This window comes from Phaseolus vulgaris, chromosome 5 (assembly GCF_051622355.1).
Source record: "Phaseolus vulgaris cultivar YP4 chromosome 5, ASM5162235v1, whole genome shotgun sequence".
Classification (NCBI taxonomy): domain Eukaryota; kingdom Viridiplantae; phylum Streptophyta; class Magnoliopsida; order Fabales; family Fabaceae; genus Phaseolus; species Phaseolus vulgaris.
The window spans coordinates 25989087-26011771 of NC_143502.1; the positions used below are offsets into that span (position 1 = coordinate 25989087).

General features: G+C 35.7%; 1 protein-coding gene and 1 pseudogene across 1 annotated transcript in view; one reads left to right on the forward strand and one right to left on the reverse strand.

Annotated features, from left to right (window-relative positions):
- Window positions 1-1644: 1644 nt before the first annotated feature.
- The window catches only part of LOC137817358 (uncharacterized), a 51590-nt gene continuing 30549 nt past the window's right edge, over window positions 1645-22685 (reverse strand). Inside the window, exon 4 of the mRNA XM_090302729.1 lies at window positions 1645-9633. Within this exon, the coding sequence (XP_090158855.1) occupies window positions 7341-8951 (1611 nt within the window). The 5' untranslated portion in view covers window positions 8952-9633 and the 3' untranslated portion in view covers window positions 1645-7340. The remainder of the gene's footprint in view (window positions 9634-22685) is intronic.
- LOC150027538 (uncharacterized) lies at window positions 14182-21963 on the forward strand (annotated as a pseudogene).

The following is a 22685-nucleotide window of genomic DNA, read 5'->3' on the forward strand; positions in this document are numbered from 1 at the left end:
AAGTACTTCTAGAAGACATGAGATGCCATTACAAAATATTCAAGAAATTGAGGTTTTTTATTGTTGGAGCATTCATTTTATAGGGCCCTTGCCATCTTCTTTTTCAAATGAATATATATTAGTGGCAATTGAGTATGTTTCTAGATGGGTGGAAGCAATTCCATCACAGCATGCAGATTCCAAGACAATCATTAAATTTCTTAAAAGAAATATTTTTTGTAGGTTTGGCACTCCAAGAGTATTGATAAGTGATGGTGGGTCTCATTTTTGTAATACTCAGTTAAAGAAAGTGTTAGAGCATTATGGGGTTAGTCATAAGGTGGCATCAGTTTACCCACAAACAAATGAGCAAGCAGAAGTTTCTAATAGAGAAATAAAGAAAATATTATAGAAAATGGTGGTTGCATCAAGGAAAAATTGCTCAATCAAGCTTGATGAAGCTCTGTGGGCATATAGGACTGCATATGAAACTCCTACTGCCCTTTGTCCATTTCTGCTAATTTATTGGAAAGTTTGCCATCTTCCGGTGGAATTGGAGTACAAAGCATATTGGGCATTAAAGACACTAAATTTAAATGCTAAAGTAGCCGGGGAAAAGAGAAAACTTCAAATCCAAGAACTTGAAGAGATGAGATGAAATGCATACAGTTCTTCAAAACTTTATAAAGAACACACAAAGAAACATCTTGACAAGAAGATTGTGGAAAGAAATTTTCACCCTGGTCAATCTATGCTTTTACTCAATTCTAGATTGAGACTTTTTCCTGGGAAGTTAAAATCTAAATGGTCAGGCCCTTATGTTGTGAAAGAGGTAAATCTTTATGGAGCAATAGAGTTAGAAGACCCAATATCACATAGAAGCTTGATTGTAAATGGTTAAAGGGTAAAGCCCTACTTGGGTAATGAACGGGAAAACCTCACTACGGTAATCCTTTTAAATGACCTCTAAAGACACAGGCGTCAAGCTATAGGACGTTAAATGAGCGCTTACTGGGAGGCAACCCATTACAAATTTAAGTTTATGTTGATATTTTATCTTTATTTTGCTTTTATCTTTCAAAACATCATGTTTTCTTGCAGGAATTCTCGCCCAGACGAGCAAATTCTCACTTAAACGAGAAAAAATTTCTAAAAATAAATAAATAAATAAAATTTTCAAAGGCAACCAATCCCTACATGCCTTTTAATCAGTTTGTAGCTTTTATATCTTGGCCTAGGTACATGTACTATTATTCTGGGGGAACAGATCCAACTAATGAAGCAGGACAATCTACGGCTGGTGTAGATGATGAATTTAACACAGAGCTGGATGACTTTTTAAGGGACAACTAATATGGTTATTTCTTTTCAATTTTTATTTTATTTTATTTTATTTTTTTCTTATTTATTTTGTTAGCATTTGTTGGTTACTTGTCTATTTGTATTGGGTTTTGGAATATTTTTTTTGTTTATTTGCTAGTTGCTAGTTTTATTCTTTTCTTGAATTATTGTTAATTTTAATTAAGTTATTTTCTAGTTTATTTTTCTCAAATAAAAAATAACTGGAATATTAATTTGTGGGAAAAAAATTGTGTTTAAATATTAAATAGTGAGATGAATTAGACACATGTTAGAAAAGAAAATATGATTGAATCCCTATTCAAATGTAGTTGAAATTGTGATACATGAAAATTTAACAGGATGATTGATTAGAATAGAGAATGACAAAACAAAAAAGAAATGAGACCAATTAAACCAAGTGAGTGTGTGAACCTTAAACAGTTTTGAGAGTTTTACTCATGAATTGACAGTTGTGGTTGCTTAATTTTTATTTTTTGTTACATCATAAAATAGGATGAAGGTGATTGAGGCATTTGCGTTAATTAGGAACCCAGGGCCAAATAACCAACCTTTATTTTATTAGAATTCCACTTTTTTATATATCCCCTTTGTGCTAAGAATTTTTGTTATTATTGCACCCTAACCTTTGATGATATATTTTCCTACCTTTTAGCATGTTCAAGGAAAGAAAACATAAATACAATATATATAGAAAAGGGAATGGTTGGTTCTAAATATTGAAAGCTCAAAAAGTTGAAAATAGGAATAATCTATACCTATTAATGAAAAAAAAAATGAGAAAAAGAAAAATTCATGTTGAAAATCATGAAAAGATGGAAAAGAAAAATGAGGAAAAGTGTGAACTCAAAAGAAAATGGTGATTAGATAACGTGCCTTATTTCATATTTATTTTTGCGTTCATCCTCATTCCGTGTTGTTCTTTAAGTTTTCCATATTGTCTTGCTGTTTTTTAAATTTTAAATTGATTTAGGTGCTGTTTGGAGAAATCCAATCGGTGCAGTGTTCAAATTGTTCTTGAGCTTCTAATTTTCAGATTTGTTTAGGATTCCATATAGATTTGTGTTGTTGTTCTGTTTTTGGTTTATTTGAGTCTTTATTGCAATTTTAATCGGTTCATATTGTGTTGATTTGAATCATTTTGATTTTTGAATCCAATTGTTTTTGTCAAGTCATGTTTCTCCTAAATTGTTATCAATTCAATGTAGTGTTTTTTATAATTTTGGTTGCTTGATTTACTTTGAGTCCAGTTTTAATCTGAAATTGTTTGATCCTTTGGTGCTTTTTCCTTTTAGATTTGAGTTCATATTTGTGTGTTAGATCCATATAAATTCTTATACATAAATTCCATTGTGTTCTTGAAGTTTCTTCAAACTGTTTTTAATTCCAGGATTAGGATCACTCTGTTTTAATTCTGTTCTGGCTGTTTTTACTTATCAAATTAAAATCTGTTGAAGAAAAATTGTGAAATTATGGATTTACACAGATTGATGTGTTAGAAAACCAAGAAAAACAAGAATCAAGTCAAAATAAAAAATAGAAAAACAATGATAAATCAAATGAAAAAGTGTACATCCTGACGCGAACAGAGACGGTAATTTGATAACATATTTGAAAAATTTATCACAATTAATTGGTGCATTGTTTTGGTGTAATTCCAGCGCCAACATTTTGCTAAGATCGTGAAATTTTTGTGGTTAAAATTTCAAATATCCAGCTCAGCATAAATTTTCTAAGTCACGCATTTTGTGCCTAAAATTTCCAGTAGTACTGTTTTGGTTTTTTTTAATCAATTCTAGTGCCATTCCTTAGGTTCCATCTGTGTGCCACCTTTTATTGAGTGCCTTATTTGATTGCTTGTCAAATTCATTCAACACTCTTTCAAGTTGTGTAATACAAACTACTCCTTTGCTGTTGTCCTATTTTTTAAATTGAATTGTTCTTTGCATTAAATTTATTGACCTCTAATTGTTGGTGAAAGAATTTCGAAGTGGTGCTTGTTAAGTTTGGAATTAACCATTGTGGTGAATCCATCCCTACTTAATAGGTACTGTTTTGAAGATTTAAATCGACTAACCTTAAGAGGTTAAGGCAAAGGGCTGCAGCAAATAAGATTACAAAAACATACAAAGTGTGGAACACAACAAGAAAGAGTACCAAAAGCAAAGGAGTGCATAGTATAGGAAATATGAGTTTTACTTTTGTAATTCAAGTTCTATTGTATTTCCTTTGAATTGTAATTACATTCAACTTTGATTAATTAGTGAAATAATTACGTATTAGGCGGTGAGTGTATCTTCAATGGCTCTAAGTGTCTAGAAGCCTCACCTAAGGATTCGTCTAGTTTTAAAGCTTTTTAGTTAAGTAATCTTTAATTGTGCTTAGTTACTTGTTTTGCTTTAATTACTTGTTTTGTATTGCTAATTGCTTTGAATTGTTTTCTTTGCATAAAAATTGTGTTTTTCATTCCAACTTGTGATCTAAGTAAATTACTTAGAAAAAGGTTTGTGACAAGTCTTGAGGGATAGATTTTGGCAAGGAAAAACTTGGTACTTAAGAGATCCTAGTGATCCACCTCTCTTTCCTGGAAAACTATCTTCATTTCTATCCTTATCTTTTTTGGGGTAAATTACTTATAACACAAAACTTTAGCCATGTCTTCTCCATCTCGTAATTCTATTGAAAGTGAGGTTACAATCCTTAAATCTCTTTTGGAAAAAATTGCACAAGATGTTCAAGCACTTTCATATAGACAATTGCAACATGAGGCCCAACTTAAAGAAAAGGATGCTCAATTTGCTTTGATGCAAGATGAGTTGAAAGTGGTTAAAGAAAGAGATGAATACACCAAATCCAAAAAAAGTTCACATGCATCTAGCTTTAGGGGCAATGAGTCATATGGGGAACAAAGTCTTCAATTCAATGAATACTACCAACCACCCCCTAGGAGAGTTAGAAAGGAAAAGAAAGAAAGCCCAAGAGAGGTTAGGGTAGATCTACCTCATTTCCATGGCAAAGAAAATGTAGAGATCTATCTAGATTGGAAGATGAAAGTAGAACAATTGTTTGCTTGTCACAAAGTGAGTGAAGAAAACAAAGTACCCTTAGCCACTCAAAGTTTTCAAGGCAATGCTATGTATTGGTGGACGAACCTTGAGAGAGATAGGCGTCTTCATAAGAATCCTCCCATAGAATACTGGAATGATCTTAGGGAGCCTTAAGACGCCGCCATATTCCTTCATATTACAATAGGGAGTTAATGGATAAGCTTTAAAGACTCCAACAAAAGTCCATGAGTGTAGAGGAATATAGACAGAAAATGGAACTATACATGGTGAGAGCCTCCATTAGGGAATCCGAATCCACTACCATAGCAAGATTCTTAAGTGGGCTTAATCTTGAGATTAGAGATAGAGTTGAACTCTTACCTTACCAAGACTTGAATGATTTAATTCAATTATGTATCAAGGTTGAACAACAAAATTTGAGGAAAACTTCAAGTCATAGGGAAGGTTCATACCCTAGTTCTTATCCAAGAATAAAGTGTACCTAAGGAAAAACCAAGAGAAACTCCCAATAGTGTAGGAAAAGATATGCTCACTCCACCTATCAGCGCTAGGGATGTCAAGTGATTTAAATGTTATGGAAGAGGTCATGTACAAGCTCAATGCCCAAATCAAAGAACTTTGTTTTTAAGAGGGGTAGATGAGTATAGTAGTTGTGATCATGCACCTAGTGGGAAAGAAGAGGAGAACAATGAGAGAGTATATCAATGTGAGGGGGAATTAATGATGATTAGAAGAACCCTCAGTAACCAAACTAGCGTGAACCTAGAAACACAAAAAGAGAACATCTTTCATACAAGATGCAAAGTTTTCGAAAACATATGTTCTCTCATTGTGGATAGTGGTTCTTGCTGCAATTACTATAGCGCTAGGATGGTTGAAAAGCTAAATCTACAATTAGTCCCTCATCCAAAACCTTACAAACTTCAATGGATCAATGAAGATGGGGAACTAATTGTAGACAAGCAAGTGAAAATCGAGTTTTCTGTGGGTAACATTTTATGTGATGTAGTTCCTATGGAAGCTTGTCACATCTTATTGGGTAGACCTTGGCAATTTGATAAGAAAACTATGCACAATGGTCTAACCAACGAGATTACCTTCACCCATAACGAAAAGAAGTTTATACTTAATCCTTTATCACATTCACAAGTGGGAAAAGATCAAGTACAAATGAAACAAAAGAAAGATGAAGAGAAAAAAAAATATTAGAAAAACAAAAAGGCCTTAGGGAGCCAAAGACGTGGGAGAAGAGTGTTTCTTCCCACAAGGTCATTCAACAAGAAGAAAGAACTTAAAACACATTTGAAAATATGATTCTTGTTGAACAACCTTCAAGCCTTTTAAAAGGAACACATAGAAAAATTCCTAAAGAGGTTAATAACAAAAATTTAGAACAAAAGAGGAAACACTTAGAAAAGAAAATTTTGTACTTTTCTTTAAAGAAATCTTGTGAAAAGTTGCCAAAAACAATAGAAAAACAAGAGGAATGGCAACTTAATAAAATTTATTTTTATACAACTGCTCAAACTAACACATTTGCTTTGTTTGATGATTCCCATAGATGGACATTTGATCCGGGAGGACGAGCATAGTTGTCAAAGCAAGAAAAAGGCTGCTATTCTAGATCGAGCCTGTAGATCTGAGGAGGAGATGATGGACACCATCCAGCCACATACATTCCCCTACTAATGACGAGGACGAAGCCTTGGATTTGAGGACAAATCCTTTTCAAGAGGGAGGGGATGATGGAAGAGGCTCCAGCACCAACTCTATTGAAAGGCCACTAACAAGTCAAATGGAGTCAACCCCTAGAGTTATGGTCAAGAGGATCCAAGAGGACGCATTTTACATGCCATAAACTCTAGTGTAGAGTAGCACTTTAATTCTTGTCCAAATTAGCATAGAATATTTCTTTTGTAATTTTGGTAAAATGAAGATTGGTACCTAAAATGATGACTTTGAGCTCTTGATCTTGTAGTTTTTGTGGTGGAATTTGCGGAAGCTTCAATGGATTGTTGGTGGAACAAGGCTCTTCTAAGAGTTGTGGTAGCCTTGAAGGTGCATGAGAAGTAGGAGAGTGAGAGAGGTTCAGCCAACTCTCTTTGTAGGTGAAAGGTTTGAAGATTAAGACCGAAATCCTAAGAGATTTTAGGCAAGGGAGTAAGAATGGCACATTTTTGCAGCATTTCATTACTCAAAATAATCTTGTGAAAACATGAACCAAGAACCTCCTTATATAGGCTTGGAGGGCTGGAATTGGAAGAGCCAAATACAAATGAAATGAGAGTCAAATTCAAAGTGTTGGCACATGTGAAAAGTGACGCCTATTTTCAGCCCATGTGAGGTAAGATTCTAGAATGCTTCCATGTGCTAATTCATCTAGAACTTACGCTCATCTAGGGTCAAATTGGGCCAGTCCTAAGTTTAATTAGAATTTAGGAAATTCTAATTAAACTTAGGTTAGCTCCTTAGGTACCACTTTGCATGTTTCAACAAAAATACAAAAAGAATTAAACTATGTTAATTTTCACAAAAAATGTAAAAACTATTCTTTACTAGAGTTTATGGCATGAAGAATATGTCCTCTTGGCCCCTCTTTGACCATAACTCTAGTGGTTGCCTCATTTTGATATTTAGGTGGCCTTTCCATGGATTGGTGTTGGGGCCTCTTCCATCATCCCCTTCCTCTTGAAAAGGATTTGTCCTCAAATCCATTGCTTCTTCTTCTTCATGGCTAGGGGGATGGATGTGGCTGGATGGTGTCCATCATCTCCTCCTTCTTGAGAAGATCTATCCTCAGATCTACAAATTTGATCTCGGATAGCAGCCTTTTGCTTCTTCAACTGTGCTTGTCCTCTCGTGTCAAACGTTCATCTAGGGGAATTATCAAATAAAGCAAATGAGTTAGTTCAAGCAGTTATATAAAAATCAATTTTATGAAATTGCCATTTTTGTTTTTGGAAACTTTTTACAATATTTCTCTTTTGGTCGTTGTATGTGTTCTCTAGTCCTCTTATGCATTTTAAAATTTTCAATTTTTGTTACTTTTTCCTTAGGCACAAATCCTTTAGGAAATGGTAACAACTCAAAAAGAGAAAGAGGACTAAGCCCACATACAACCTCAAATGTAGAAATATAAGTAGTTTTGTGAACTACTTTATTGTATGCATGCTTATCTCTAGAGTTGTGTTTGCCTTTTATGATTACTCTAGGCATAGTAGAAAGAGCTATGTTTTCAATTTCATTTTGACCATTCTTTTGAGGATGATAAGAATTTGAGGAGTACAACTTAGTTCCAAGTTTTTCTAAAAGTATCCTCAAAAAATGGTTTTCAAATTTTGGAGCTCTTTTCAATACTATGCTTTGAGATAAACTATGAAGACTTATCACTTCTCTAAAGAAGAGTTTATCCATATCCATAAAAATGGAATCAAAACCTTTTGCTTTCCTAGGAAGCTCTAATATAAAATCTAGGCTTATGTCTTCCCATGGGTCATTTGCAAAAGGTAAATGAGTATAGAGTTCATGAGACATTGCCTTAGATGTATTTTTAAAACAAGAAATGTATCTAGGGTAATGTCTTTGAACATCTTTTCTCATGGGTGACCAAAAAAATTTTCCTTTTAAAAGCTCTAGAGTTTTATCAACTCTAATTTGGCCCATGAGTTCTCCTTCACGAAAAATTTCTCTTTTATATGTGAAGGTAGTCTCGTTGATACGACCATTGATCATGGAAATTTTAACATTTTGCAATGGTTGTCTCAATAAGACATGACAAGTTTCTTTAGGCACTACCTCACGTAAAAAATTATCTTTGTAGATGCCTATAGATAACTTGACCTTCACATAATCAAAATAATCTACTAATAATCTTGCATGTGTTCCTTTACAAAAGGTAAGACTTTGAGGTTGTTCAATAAGAAACATATTTTCAAAGGTATTTTCAACTTTTCCTTCTTGTTGAATGACTTTGTGGAAAGGAACACTCTTCTCCCACGCCTTTTGCTTCCCAAGAGTTTTCTCTTGATTTTCTATTTTTACATTTTCATCAGTCTCACTAGTTTCTTTTTCTTGGCTACTATTCTTATCTTTGTCCCTTAAGATCATAGATCTTTCATTGGGACATTGAGATGCTAATTGATCATTACCAAGGTATGTAAAACATGGAATTTTTCTAGCTTGAGTGTGTGAGATATGCTTTGATAGGTTTTGGGAAAGTTCGAGAGATGTTTCTTTTATATGTTCTTCCCCTCTATGGAACTCATCCTTGTCATAAGATACATAGTATGAACTTTGTTTTCGACTTGATTGTTTTCTCAAAATTTGTTTTTCAACTTTAATGCTAAGTTGAATCAAGTCATTTAAATCTCTATAAGGTAAAAGTTCAACTTTGTTTCTTATCTCAAGTTTGAGACCACTTAAAAACCTAGATATGGTGGTATGCTTTGCTTCATTAATCCTTGCCCTCTTAATATATGACATCATCTTTTGCCAATATTCTTCTACACTCTTATTTCTTTGATGAAGTCTTTGGAGCTTGTCCATTAACTTCCTATTGTAAAGTGAGGGAATATGGCGACATCTCAAGGCTCCCCTAAGGTTAGTGATGGAAAAGTACCTTCATGATTCAGACCAAAGGAAAAATGCACCAAAGGAACAAATAAATTCAGAATTCAAATTAAACACTCAAATCAAAACAAGAAACAAATGAATCAAGAAAAGTACTACTAAGATTTGTTGACATTCTTTGGGATTACATGACTAGACAAAACATATAGATTCAGAAAATAAAATGACTCAAGAACATCATATGAACCGAACAAAAATTCAAACAAGACTCAAGTAACCTAAAATCAAAACAGCAACACAATTCACCATAGATTCCTACACAAAAATTGAAAATAAGGTGTTCAAGAACAAATTGAACAATTTCTACCGATTGAAATGCTTAGAATAGCATCTAAATCAAATTAAAAATGTAAAAACAACAAGACAACATGAACAAGATCCAATACTTCTTCCATCATCCCCTCCCTCTTGAAAAGGATTTGTCCTCAAATCCAATACTTCTTCTTCATCATCATTATGTGGATGTATGTGGTTAGATGGTTTCCATCATCGCCTTCTTCTTGAGTTGATCTGTCCTCAGATTTACAGGTTTGATCTCGAACAACAGCCTTATTCCTGTTTTGAAAACTAGGCTCGTCCTCCAAGATCAAATGTCCATCTTTGGGAGTCATCAAAACAAAGCAAATGAGTTAGTTTGAGCAGTTGTATAAAAATCAGTCTTATTAAGTTGTCATTCTTCTTGTTTTTCTATTGTTTTTGGCAACTTATGATATTTCTCTGTTTGTTGTTGTATTTGTTCTTTAATCCCCTCATGCATTTTTTTTAACAAATTCAGTTTTTGTTACTCTTTCCTTAGGCACAAATTCTTGTGGATTAGGAAGTGGTAACAAGTCTAAAGGAGAAAGAGGATTAAACCCATATACAACTTTAAATGGAGAAATATTAGTAGTCTTGTGAACTACTCTATTGTATGCATACTCATCCCTAGAGTTGTGTTTGTCTCTCATGATTACTCTAGGCATAATAGAAAGAGCTATATTTTCAACTTCATTTTGACCATTCGTTTGAGGATGATAAGAATTTGAAGAGTTCAACTTAGTTCCAAGTTTTTCCAAAAGAATCCTCAAAAAATGGTCTTCAAATTTTGGATCTCTATCTAACACTATGCTTGGAGATAAACCATGAAGTCTTACCACTTCTCTAAAGAAGAGCCTATCCACTACCATAAAAATGGAATCAAAAGCTTTTGTTGTCATAGGAAGTTCTAATATAAAATCTATGCTTATGTCTTCCCATGGAGCACTTGCAAAAGGTGAAGGAGCATAGAGTTCATGAGACATTGCCTTAGAGTTAGTTTTAAAATAAGAAATGCATCTAGGGTAATGTCTTTGAACATCTTTCCTCATGGGTGACCAAAAGAATTTTCCTTTTAAAATCTCTAGAGTTTTTATCAACTCTAAATTGGCCCACGAGTTCTCCTTCATGAAGAATTTCTTTTTTATGTGTGAAGGTAGTCTCGTTGGTACGACCATTAAGCATGGACATTTTAACACTTTGCAATGGTGGTCTCAATAAGTCATGACAAATTTCTTTAGGCACTACCTCACATAAAAAATTATCTTTGTAGATGCCTATAGATAACTTGACCTTCACTTGTTGGTGATATCTTAGCACATGCTCAAAATAATCTATTACATATTGAGACCATTTTTTCACTATGCTTGTAAAGGATTCTTTCTATTTTCACTATGCTTGTAAAGGATGTTGTAGGATATTCCTCATTCTTTCTAGATTCATTTTCTTCTTTTTCAAACAACCCTTCACTTGGCTTTTCTATTTCTTTCTTCTTCTTTTTCTCATTTTCTTCACACTCACTAGTTTCTTTTTCTTAGCTACTATATTCATCTTTGTTCCTTAAGATCATAGATCTTTCATTGGAACAATTAGATGCTAAATGACCCTTACCAAGACATTCTAAACATTGAATTTCTCTAGCTTGAGTGTGTGAGATATGCTTGGCTAGGTTTTGGGAAAGTTTTAGAGATGTTTATTTTATATGTTCTTCCCCTCTTTGGAACTCATCCTTGTCATAAGATACAGAGTATGAACTTTGTTTTTGACTTGATTGTTTTCTCAAAACTTGTTTTTCAACTTTAATGCTAAGTTGAATCAAGTCATTTAAATCTCTATAAGGTAAAAGTTAAACTTTGTTTCTTATCTCAAGTATGAGACCACTTAAAAACCTAGATATGATGGTATGGTTTTCTTCATTAATCCCTGCCCTTTTCATATATAACATCATTTGTTGCCAATATTCTTCTACACTCAGATTTCTTTGATGAAGTCTTTGGAGCTTGTCCATCAATTTCCTATTGTAATGATATGGCGACATCTCAAGACTCCCCTAAGGTCATTCCAATATGTAATGGGAGGGTCCTTGTGGAGATGTCTCTATCTTTTTAGGGCAGTCCACCAATACATAGCATTACTTTGAAAACTTAAGGTGGCTAAGGGTACTTTCTGTTCTTCACTCACATGGTTGCAAGAAAACAATTGTTCGACCTTCATCTCCCAATCTAGATATGTTTCTACATCTTCTTTTCCATAGAAATGAGGTTGCTCTACCCTAACCTCCTTTGGGTTTTCTTTTCTTTCCTTTCTAGCTTTCTTAGGGGATGGTTTGATATGATTCCAATAGCACAATATGAATGATTCTTGACATTCTTAGGAATCATCTTGAGTTGGATATGAGATAGGCACTTTAAGATAGAATTGGATCAAGGTTCTATGATCAAGAACTCACCAAGACTAGTACCAAAACCCAAAATCATATGGAAGTTCCATGTATTGTCAAATTGAACCGAACAAAATGAGTGAAAAGGCAAAGGAACCGAACAAACAAGCTAGAAAATGAAGAAGAAGCAAAGATGAACGGTAGAAAAAGAAAAGAACCGAAGCACAACATAAAGGAATAGAAAATGCCGAATTGAAAATCAAAGGAAGCAAGCTAAGACATGAACATAAAAAGAGAAGGAAGGAAGGAGAAGAGAAAGCTCATGAAGATGGAGGAATGGTTGGATGATCACGCCACTTAGAGGATGGTGACTCCAAGATGAGTGTGCAAGCCGCCACTTGAGGTAACCATAGAACTCTCAAGATAAGACTAAGTGAGGAAGGCACAAAGCTCTCCAATGCTCTCTCAAAAATTGAGTATAGTTTCTCTAATCAAAAATTCAGATCTCCAAAATACAAAGGCAACACCTTAATTTATAGCCTAGAGGTATTGAAATGCAAAGCTAATTAAATTCAAAATTGCCCCCAAATACAAATGAAAGTGGCGCCAATCTAAGTCATGAGGAAGGTGTGACCTCCTCTCTCACTTTGGCACCTCCCTATTACTCCTACACCTATCTACTAACGCACCCCCCCTAAGACTCCTAACTAAAGACCTAAAGATGCTTTAACAAAAGAGGTTTCTAATGTTTCCCTCTAAGCACCTTCAAACAAAGAAATTACAAAAAGAGAAAATAAACGTCCATTAGCTCCTAAAGCTTTGAACATGCTTCTTGTAAGCCTTTGAGGTGGGCTTTGACCTCCATGAGCATCCTCTAGTTGAGCCTCAACCTCTTCTTGCTCTTGATGAATGGCCTCCATGTCCACTTGAGCTTGATCTCCATCATGGTTGATAGTATTCGCTAATTTTAAGGCTTTGTTCCCCAAAAGAATTATCTACCTAGACCTAGATGCATGAGAACTTCTTTTTGATTTGTTGTATTCATCTCTTTCTTTAACCATTTTCCACTCATCTTGTATCAAAGCAAATTGAGCATCCCCTTCTTTGAGTTGGACCTCATGTTGCAATTGTCTATATGAAAGTTCTTGAACATCTTGTGCTATTTTTTCCAAAAGAGATTTGATAGATGTTCCCTCACTTTCATTAGAATTACGAGAATGAGAATACATGGTTAAAGTTTTGTGTTATAAGTATTTTAACTCAAAAAAGATAAGTAGAATAATGAAGGTAGCTTTTCAGGAAAGAGAGATGGATCACTAGGATCTCTTTCACCAACAATTAGAGGTCAACAAATTTAAAGCAAGGAACAATTCAATTTAGAAATAGGACAACAACAAATGGAGTAATTGTATGACACAACATGAAAGAATATTGAATAAATTTGACAAGCAATCAAATAAGGCACTCAATAAAAGGTGGCACACAAATTGAACCTAAGGAATGACACTAGAATTGATTAAGAAAACCAAAACAGTACTAATGGAAATTTTAGGCACAAAATGCGTGACATAGAAAATTTATGTTGAGCTGAATATTTCAAAATTTGAAATTGAAATTTTAACCACAAGCAGTTCAAGATTTTAGCAAATTTTTGGCGCTGGAATCACACGAAAAAAATGCACCAATTAATTGTGATAAACTTTTCAAATATGTTATCAAATTATCGTATCTGTTTGTGTCACAATGCACACTTTTTTCATTTGATTTATCATTTTTTTTTCTATTTTGTATTTTGACTTACTTTTTTTTTTTCTTGTTTATCTAACACATCAACCTGTGTAAATCCAGAATTTCACAATTTTTCTTCAACGAATTTTAATTTGATAAGTAAAAAAAGCCAGTACAGAATTAAAACAGAGTAATCCTAATCCTGGAATTAAAACTAGTTTGAAAAAACTTCAAGAACACAATGTAATTGATGTATAAGAATTTGTATGGATCTAACACACAAATATGAACTCAAATCTAAAAGAAAAATGCACCAAAGGATCAAACAATTTCAGATTAAAATTGGACCCAAAGCAAATCAAGCAACCAAAATTATCAAAAACAGCACTACATAGAATTGATGGCAATTTAGGAGAAACATGACTTGACAAAACATAATTGGATTCAAAAATCAAAATGACTCAAATCAACACAATCTAAACCGATTAAAATTGCAATAAAGACTCAAATAAACCAAAAATAGAACAACAACACAAATCTATATGGAATCCTACACAAATTTGAAAATTAGAAACTCAAGAACAATTTGAACACAATGCACCAATTGGATTTCTCCAAACAGCACCTAAATCAAATTAAAATGTAAAAAAAACAGCAAGACAATATGGAAAACTTGAAGAACAACACAGAATTAGAATGAACACAAAATTAAAAACGAAATAAGGCACTTATCTCTTAAAGACCATGGCTCTGATACCAAATGATGGAGAAGTGCCTTCATCATTTGTGGTGACCTTAAAGGTGCATGCTAGGTAGGGAATGAGAGTGGTGAGGCCATCTCTCTTTGGTAAGGTGAGAATTGAAGATCAATAGCCTAACCTAAGAGGTTTTGGGCAAGAAGTGAAATTGGCTCAAATTTGGCAACAATTCACTATTATATTAATCTTTCAAATACATGAGCCAAACCCTCTTATTTATAGTGTTTAGAGGGATGGAAATTCAAAATAAAGTGGAGGGAAATTCAAATGAGAAGCATTTGAATTTGGAGCCAATTCCTAGTCACAAGGGAAGCGTGACTTGGTTTCTTTTCTTGGTACCTCCTAAATCTACACCTACACTGATGGAGGAGGGCCAAGCACATCCCACCATGAAAGCCAAGACCCAAAGCTAGACCATGATGAGCGTCTAGACCCAAGGAAGGAGCGTCTAGGACGTGAAGATGGGAGGCTACACATGGAGCGTCTAGGGGGAGACCTAGACCGTCTAGGCCCAATTACAAGATCAATGGCTAAGCACATTCATGCCCAATTGAATGAAGCCACGGATGGAAGAGAGAAAGCCTTGTACATGTTACATGGAGGCCCATTAGGGGTGCTTAGTAATTAGAGTAGTGTAGAAAGCATATTTGAGTGAACTTTCTAGAAACTCTTGGTTTTTGGCCGATCATGAGCACATGTGCCATGTGCTTGGTGATTTGCATTTCATTTGGCTTTCATTTCATTAGCTATTAGCTTAGTTTCCACGGCCATGTAGCTTATAAATAGGAAGGCCTACACCTTGTATTTGCAAGTTTATTGTGAGTAAAGTTATGCTGCCATTTTGTGCCAAGCTTTGCTTCTCCTAGAATTCTAGGCTCTAAACTTCACATCCTTCACCTTTCCTTGGGCTGGCCGAACCTCCCTATAATCATACCTATCATGCACCTTCAAGATCAACATCACTCTTAGGAGGATCTTGCACACACACCTTCATAGCTTCCGCACCATTTTCTTACATGATTCAAGAAGACCTTCATGAAAATGCCATCATTTGGTATCATGAGCTTGAGTTCTTCAAGATGAGTTGCTTTTGGTCTTTTCATTTCTAGTTCTTCTTTATTTCATATTGTTCATCTTATTTCCATAATTGTCTTGCTGTTTTTTGCATTTTAATTTGTTTTGGTGTGCTTTGTGGAAGATCCAACCGAAGCACTTTTGTTCAATTGATCTTGAACAATTTCTTGTGCAATTTGTGATAGGATTCCATACACCTTTGAGTTGCTGTTTTCTTTTAGGCTTTTGAGTCTTTATTGCTTTCTTATTTGGTTCATATTATGCTTTTGAGTCTTTAATTTCTGAATCCATACATGTTTTGTCAAGTCATGTTCATCCACATTGTCAACAATTCTTAGTAGTCCTTTTATTTGGCTTGATTGTTTCTTGATTTTGGGTATCTTTAATTGCTTTGAATCTGCTGTTCTTTGATCTTTTGGTGCCTTTTTAATTTTAGTTTGAGTTCCATTTGTGTTTAGATCCTACACAAATTCTATTTCACAAATTCCATTGTGTTTAAATTTTGGTATCTTGCTGTTTTTGTTTCCAGTTTCCAGAATCCCCTGTTTCAAATTTTCTGTGCTGGCTGTTTTGTTCCAGAAAAATATTTTCACTCCTAGGAAAATTTTGATTCTCTGGAATATGCAAGTTTGAAGTGTTATATAAAGGAAAAAAAAAAGAATTAGTCCAAAAGAATCAACAGAAAAAAAATGATAAATCTTTTAAAACCAGTGTGCAAATCTGAGGTGCTACAGCTGGCGTAACTGAACACCAAAATTGCAAAATTTATTAAAAAACATTGGTGCATGCGTTTTGAGTGATTCCAAAGCCAGATTTTAGCTAAGATCTTTAATATCTTGCATATCAAATTTCAGAATCATATCTTAAAAACACAGCTCAGCATAAATTGGGGAAAAACACGTTTCTGGCCCACAACATTTTCCAGTGGTGCTGTTTTTTTTATTTGGTCATCTAATTCTAGTGCCATTCTTAGGATTCTATTGTGTGCCTACCTTTATTTTGGTACCTTTTATTTGCTTGCTTAATATTTCTTGGACCTCTTTCTAGTTGTCATTTTCTAACTCCTTTTGGTGGTACTGTTTTATTCAATTAAATTGTTTCTTGCTTTTGTTCTTTGACCTCCAATTTGGTGTTGGAATTTATTTCTCCTTTGGTGCTTAATTGAATGAAAACTTGACTTGGGTAAGGTCTAGTCTTTTGTTAGGTGCTGGAATTGGAGAATTAAACCTTCATTCTAAGGGGAAACAAAGCCAAGGCCGAAACAAGCATTCTTGAAAAACACTACAAACATTTGGAGGGTCAACAAGCAAAGACAACAAGGAAGTGCATTTAGCAAAAAGAGGGTCAACAAAGGAAGTTTTTCTTAATTTCCTTGCAACTTGATTTGTGTTAATTACCTCTTAATTACGCATTAGACGGTGAGTGTGTCTTCAAGGGCTCCAAGTGTCCAAGAAGCCTCACCTAGGGCCGACTAGTATAGAACTCTTTAATTAGCAATTGTTAATTGTTTTTAGTTGTTTCTATATTGCTTAATTAGTAAAGTTTGGTATGTGTGGTTGATTTAAGCTTTGATAAAACTTGTTAATTAGTAGCATACATTGTTTTCTTCTTGCATTTGTTTTCTCAACTTACTTGTGTTCTAAGTGCTTTACTAAGAGAAAGTTTTGTGTAAAGACATTGGGGGATAGTTTTTGGCAAGGAAAAGGCTTGGTACTTAAGTAGTCCTTTGTGACTCACCTCCCTTACCTGGAAAACTACCTTATTTAACTTTCCTAAAGTTTCTCAAGGTAAAACACCTATATACACAAAGTTTTAGCCATGTCTTCTTCTCCTCACTCTCCAAAGTTTATTGAAAGTGAAGTAAAATCTTTGAAAACTCTTTTGAAAGAAGTATCACAAGCGGTACAATTAATTTCTTTTAGAAAATTGGAGAATGAGAACAAAATCAATGAGTTGGCTAAAGCTCAAGAAGAGAAATCACAAAAATCACAAAAATAAAAAAAAACTCATACTCATGCATCTAGGAGTAATGAGTCTCTAGGGGAGGGAAGCCTTAGAATTAATGATTATTACCAACCACCCCCTAGAAGAAATAGGCAAAGGGAGCAAGAGGTGCCAAGGGAAACTAGAGTAGACCTACCTCACTTTCATGGTAAGGAAAACGTAGAAATCTACCTAGATTGGTAGATGAAGGTAGAACAACTCTTTGCTTGCCATAGGGTGAGTGAAGAACGTAAGGTACCCTTAGCCACCCTTAGCTTCCAAGGGAACGCCATGTATTGGTGGACCTCTCTCGAAAGAGAAAGGCGTCTTCATAGGGAACCTCCCATTACATATTGGAATGACCTTAGGGGAGCCCTAAGACGCCGACACATACCTTCCTACTACCATAGGGAGTTGATGGACAAACTCCAAAGACTCCAACAAAAAAACATGAGTGTGGAAGAGTATAGACAAAAAATGGAGCTCTACATGATGAGAGCATCCATTAGAGAAGAGGAGGAAACCACAATAGCTAGGTTCCTTAGTGGCCTATCACTTGAGATAAGAGATAGAGTGGAGCTCTTACCTTACCAAGACTTGAATGACTTGGTTCAACTTTGCATTAAAGTTGAGCAACAAAATTTACGCGAAACGTCAAGTCAAAAGGTGAGCCCTTACTCTACCTTTTATCCCAAGAAAGAGTTTAGAAGGGAGGGTAGTACATCCAAAGAAAAATCAAAAGAACCTACCAAACCTTTCACCAAAGAAACCTCCACCCCACCCATCCGAGCTAGGGATGTTAAGTGTTTCAAGTGCTATGGTAGAGGGCATGTGCAAGCACAATGTCCAAACCAAAGGACTTTGTTTCTTAAAGGTGTAGATGAGTACACTAGTGGCGAGGATGAGCCTAGTGAGAGAGAGGAGGGGGGAGAGGATGAGAGGGTAGCTCCACTAGAGGGAGAATTGCTTATGATTAGGAGAACCCTCAACAATCACCCTAGCACATCCATTGAAACACAAAGAGAGAACATATTTCATACAAGATGCAATGTTTTAGAAAACATATGCTCTCTCATTGTGGATAGTGGATCTAGTTGCAATTGTTGTAGTGCTAGGATGGTGGAGAAGCTTAAGCTACAAGTAGTTCCTCACCCAAAACCTTATAAACTTCAATGGCTTAATGAAAATGGGGAACTACATGTAGACAAGCAAGTGGAAATCAAGTTTTCCATAGGGAACTACAAAGATAAGGTTTTATGTGATGTAGTACCTATGGAAGTTTGTCATATCTTATTAGGGAGACCATGGCAATTTGATAAGAAAACCTTGCATGATGGTCTCACTAACGAGATTTCCTTCACCCACAAGTATAAAAAGTTTGTACTTAGTCCTTTACCACATTCTCAAGTGGTAAAAGACCAAATACAAATGAAGCAAAAGAGGGATGAGGAAAACAAAAAAAAAGAGCGCTAGAAAAAGAGAAAATCCTTAGGGATAGAAAGGCGTGGGAGAAGAGTGTTCCTTCCCACAAAGTTGGTCAACAAGAAAAGCCTCTTGAAAACGTTTTTGAAAATTTGCTTCTTGTTGAACAACCAAGCCTTATCTTTTGTAAAGGAGCACTTACATGCACTGCCACTAGTAGTGAACTTATGAATTTACCTCCTCAAATCGAAAACCTTTTAAGTGAATTTGAAGATCTATTCTCTAATGAGGGTCCCATTGGGCTTCCTCCCCTTAAAGGTATAGAACATCAAATTGACTTCATTCCGAGGGCAAGCCTACCAAATAGGCCTGCTTATAGAACCAACCCCGAGGAAACAAAGGAGATAGAATCACAAGTTCAAGACTTGTTGGAGAAGGGTTGGGTTCAAAAGAGCCTAAGCCCTTGTGTTGTACCTGTCTTGTTGGTGCCCAAAAAGGATGGAAAATGGCGCATGTGTTGTGATTGTCGAGCAATCAACAACATCACCATCAAGTATAGGCATCCAATCCCAAGGCTTGACGATATGCTTGATGAATTGCATGGGTCAACTCTATTCTCCAAAATTGACCTTAAAAGTGGATATCACCAAATTCGAATCAAGGAAGGTGATGAGTGGAAAACCACTTTTAAGACCAAATTTGGATTATATGAGTGGTTGGTGATGCCCTTTGGGCTTACTAATGCCCCAAGTACATTCATGAGGCTTATGAATCACACCTTGAGGGATTGTATAGGTAAATATGTAGTAGTTTATTTTGATGATATCTTAGTATATAGTAAAACCCTAGAAGACCATCTAAGTCACCTTAGGGAAGTTCTTCTAGTGCTTAGAAAAAATAGTCTTTTTGCAAATAGGGATAAGTGTACCTTTTGTGTAGATAGTGTAGTTTTCTTAGGCTTCATAGTAAACATAAAGGGGGTGCATGTAGATCCCGAGAAAATCAAAGCCATCCGCGAGTGGCCCACTCCACAAAATGTAAGTGATGTAAGAAGTTTTCATGGGTTAGCTAGCTTCTATAGAAGGTTTGTGCCTAATTTTTCTAGTCTAGCTTCTCCTTTGAATGAACTTGTTAAAAAAGATGTTGCATTTTGTTGGAATGAAAAGCATGAGCAAGCCTTCCAAAGGCTAAAAGCTCAACTCACCAATGCACCAATTCTATCTCTCCCAAATTTTTCCAAAACTTTTGAGATAGAGTGTGATGCATCGGGGGTAGGCATAGGTGCGGTTTTGTTGCAAGGTGGACACCCCATTGCTTATTTTAGTGAAAAACTCCATGGTGCCACCCTCAACTACCCCACCTATGACAAAGAGCTCTATGCTCTTGTGCGAGCCCTAAAGACTTGGGAACACTACCTTGTGTCCAAAGAATTTGTCATCCATAGTGATCACGAGTCTTTAAAATATTTAAAGGGCCAACACAAGCTCAACAAGAGACATGCTAAATGGATGGAATTTCTTGAACAATTTCCTTATGTAATCAAATACAAGAAAGGAAGCACCAATATTGTGGCCGATGCTCTTTCAAGACGGCATACACTCTTTTCAAAATTGGGTGCCCAAATTCTTGGATTTGACCACATAAGAGAGTTTTACCAAGAAGATCAAGAACTCTCATCCATCTATGCCCAATGTCTACATAGAGCGCAAGGAGGTTACTATGTGTCCGAGGGATATCTTTTTAAAGAGGGAAAACTTTGCATTCCCCAAGGAACACATAGGAAACTCCTTGTCAAAGAATCACATGAGGGGGGACTCATGGGCCATTTTGGAGTTGATAAGACTCTAGACCTTTTAAAAGCAAAATTTTGTTGGCCACATATGAGGAAAGATGTCCAAAGACATTGTTCTAGATGCATCTCATGTTTAAAAGCAAAGTCTAGAACAATGCCTCATGGACTCTACACCCTTTTGCCGATTGCAAATGCTCCTTGGGAAGACATTAGCATGGATTTCATTTTAGGACTTCCTAGGACTGCAAGAGGCCATGACTCTATCTTTGTGGTAGTGGACCGTTTTAGCAAAATGTCCCATTTTATTCCATGCCACAAGGTAGATGATGCTCAAAATATTTCTAGACTCTTCTTTAGAGAAGTGGTGAGACTTCATGGTCTCCCTAGAAGTATAGTATCCGATAGAGATCCCAAGTTTATCAGCCACTTTTGGAAAACTCTTTGGGGCAAACTTGGAACAAGACTACAATTTTCAACTTCTTGTCATCCTCAAACGGATGGTCAAACCGAAGTAGTCAATAGATCTCTTGGCACTATGCTTAGGGCTATCATGAAGGGCAACCATAAATCTTGGGATGAGTATCTTCCCCACATTGAATTTGCTTACAATAGAGTAGTTCACAAAACTACTAATGCTTCTCCTTTTGAAGTAGTATATGGTTTTAATCCTCTCACACCCATGGATTTGATACCTCTTCCTAATCCACAAGATTTTGTGCATAAGGAAGGAGTAATCAAGGCCGACTTTGTAAAAAAAATGCATGAGAAGATTAAACTCCAAAATACAACAACAAAATGAGAAGTACACAAAATACAACAATAAAGGGAAGAAATAAATAATTTTTGAGGAAGGAGACTTAGTTTGGCTTCACCTTCGCAAAGATAGATTTCCAACTCAAAGGAAGTCCAAACTAAGTCCCCGAGGTGATGGACCCTTTCAAGTCCTCAAGCGAGTCAATAACAATGCATATAAATTGGACCTACCTCTTGAATATGGAGTTCATGACACTTTTAATGTAATTGATCTTTCTCCATTTGTAGGTACCAATGACGATGACGAGCTGGATTTGAGGACAAATCCTTTCCAAGGGGGAGGGGATGATGGGGGAGGGCCAAGCACATCCCACCATGAAAGCCAAGACCCAAAGCTAGACCATGATGAGCGTCTAGACCCAAGGAAGGAGCGTCTAGGACGTGAAGATGGGAGGCTACACATGGAGCGTCTAGGGGGAGACCTAGACCGTCTAGGCCCAATTACAAGATCAATGGGTAAGCACATTCATGCCTAATTGAATGAAGCCACGGATGGAAGAGAGAAAAACTTGTACATGTTACATGGAGGCCCATTACGGGTGCTTAGTAATTAGAGTAGTGTAGAAAGCATATTTGAGTGAACTTTCTAGAAACTCTTGGTTTTTGGCCGGTCATGAGCACATGTGCCATGTGCTTGGTGATTTGCATTTCATTTGGCTTTCATTTCATTAGCTATTAGCTTAGTTTCCACAGCCATGTAGCTTATAAATAGGAAGGCCTACACCTTGTATTTGCAAGTTTATTGTGAGTAAAGTTATGCTGCCATTTTGTGCCAAGCTTTGCTTCTCCTAGAATTCTAGGCTCTAAACTTCACATCCTTCACCTTTCCTTGGGCTGGCCAAACCTCCCTATAATCATACCTATCATGCACCTTCAAGATCAACATCACTCTTAGGAGGATCTTGCACACACACCTTCATAGCTTCCGCACCATTTTCTTACATGATTCAAGAAGACCTTCATGAAAATGCCATCATACACCTACACCTTTTTTTATGTCACATGGAAGGTGTGACTTATCTTTATACATTTACACCTCTTATATCTATATCTACACCTCCCTTTATGATTTACTAAAAATACTCAAAAGTAATTACAAAAAAAGATATCCAATGACGCTTAGTTGGCCCAGATCTTCTATTTGTTGGGCTTGAGCTGAAGCTTGAACTTGTATTTGGGCTTGGGCTTGGGTTTTTTCTATCATGGGCTTGGGCCTCTTCCATCACAAAAGTTTGTGGATTAGGAAGGGGTGACAAATCTAAAGGAGTAAGAGGGTTAAAGTCATATACAACTTCAAATGGAGAAATATTAGTAGTCTTGTGAACTACTCTATTGTATTCATACTCATCCCAAGATTTGTGGCTACTCCTCATGACTGCTCTAAGCATAGTAGAAAGAGATCTATT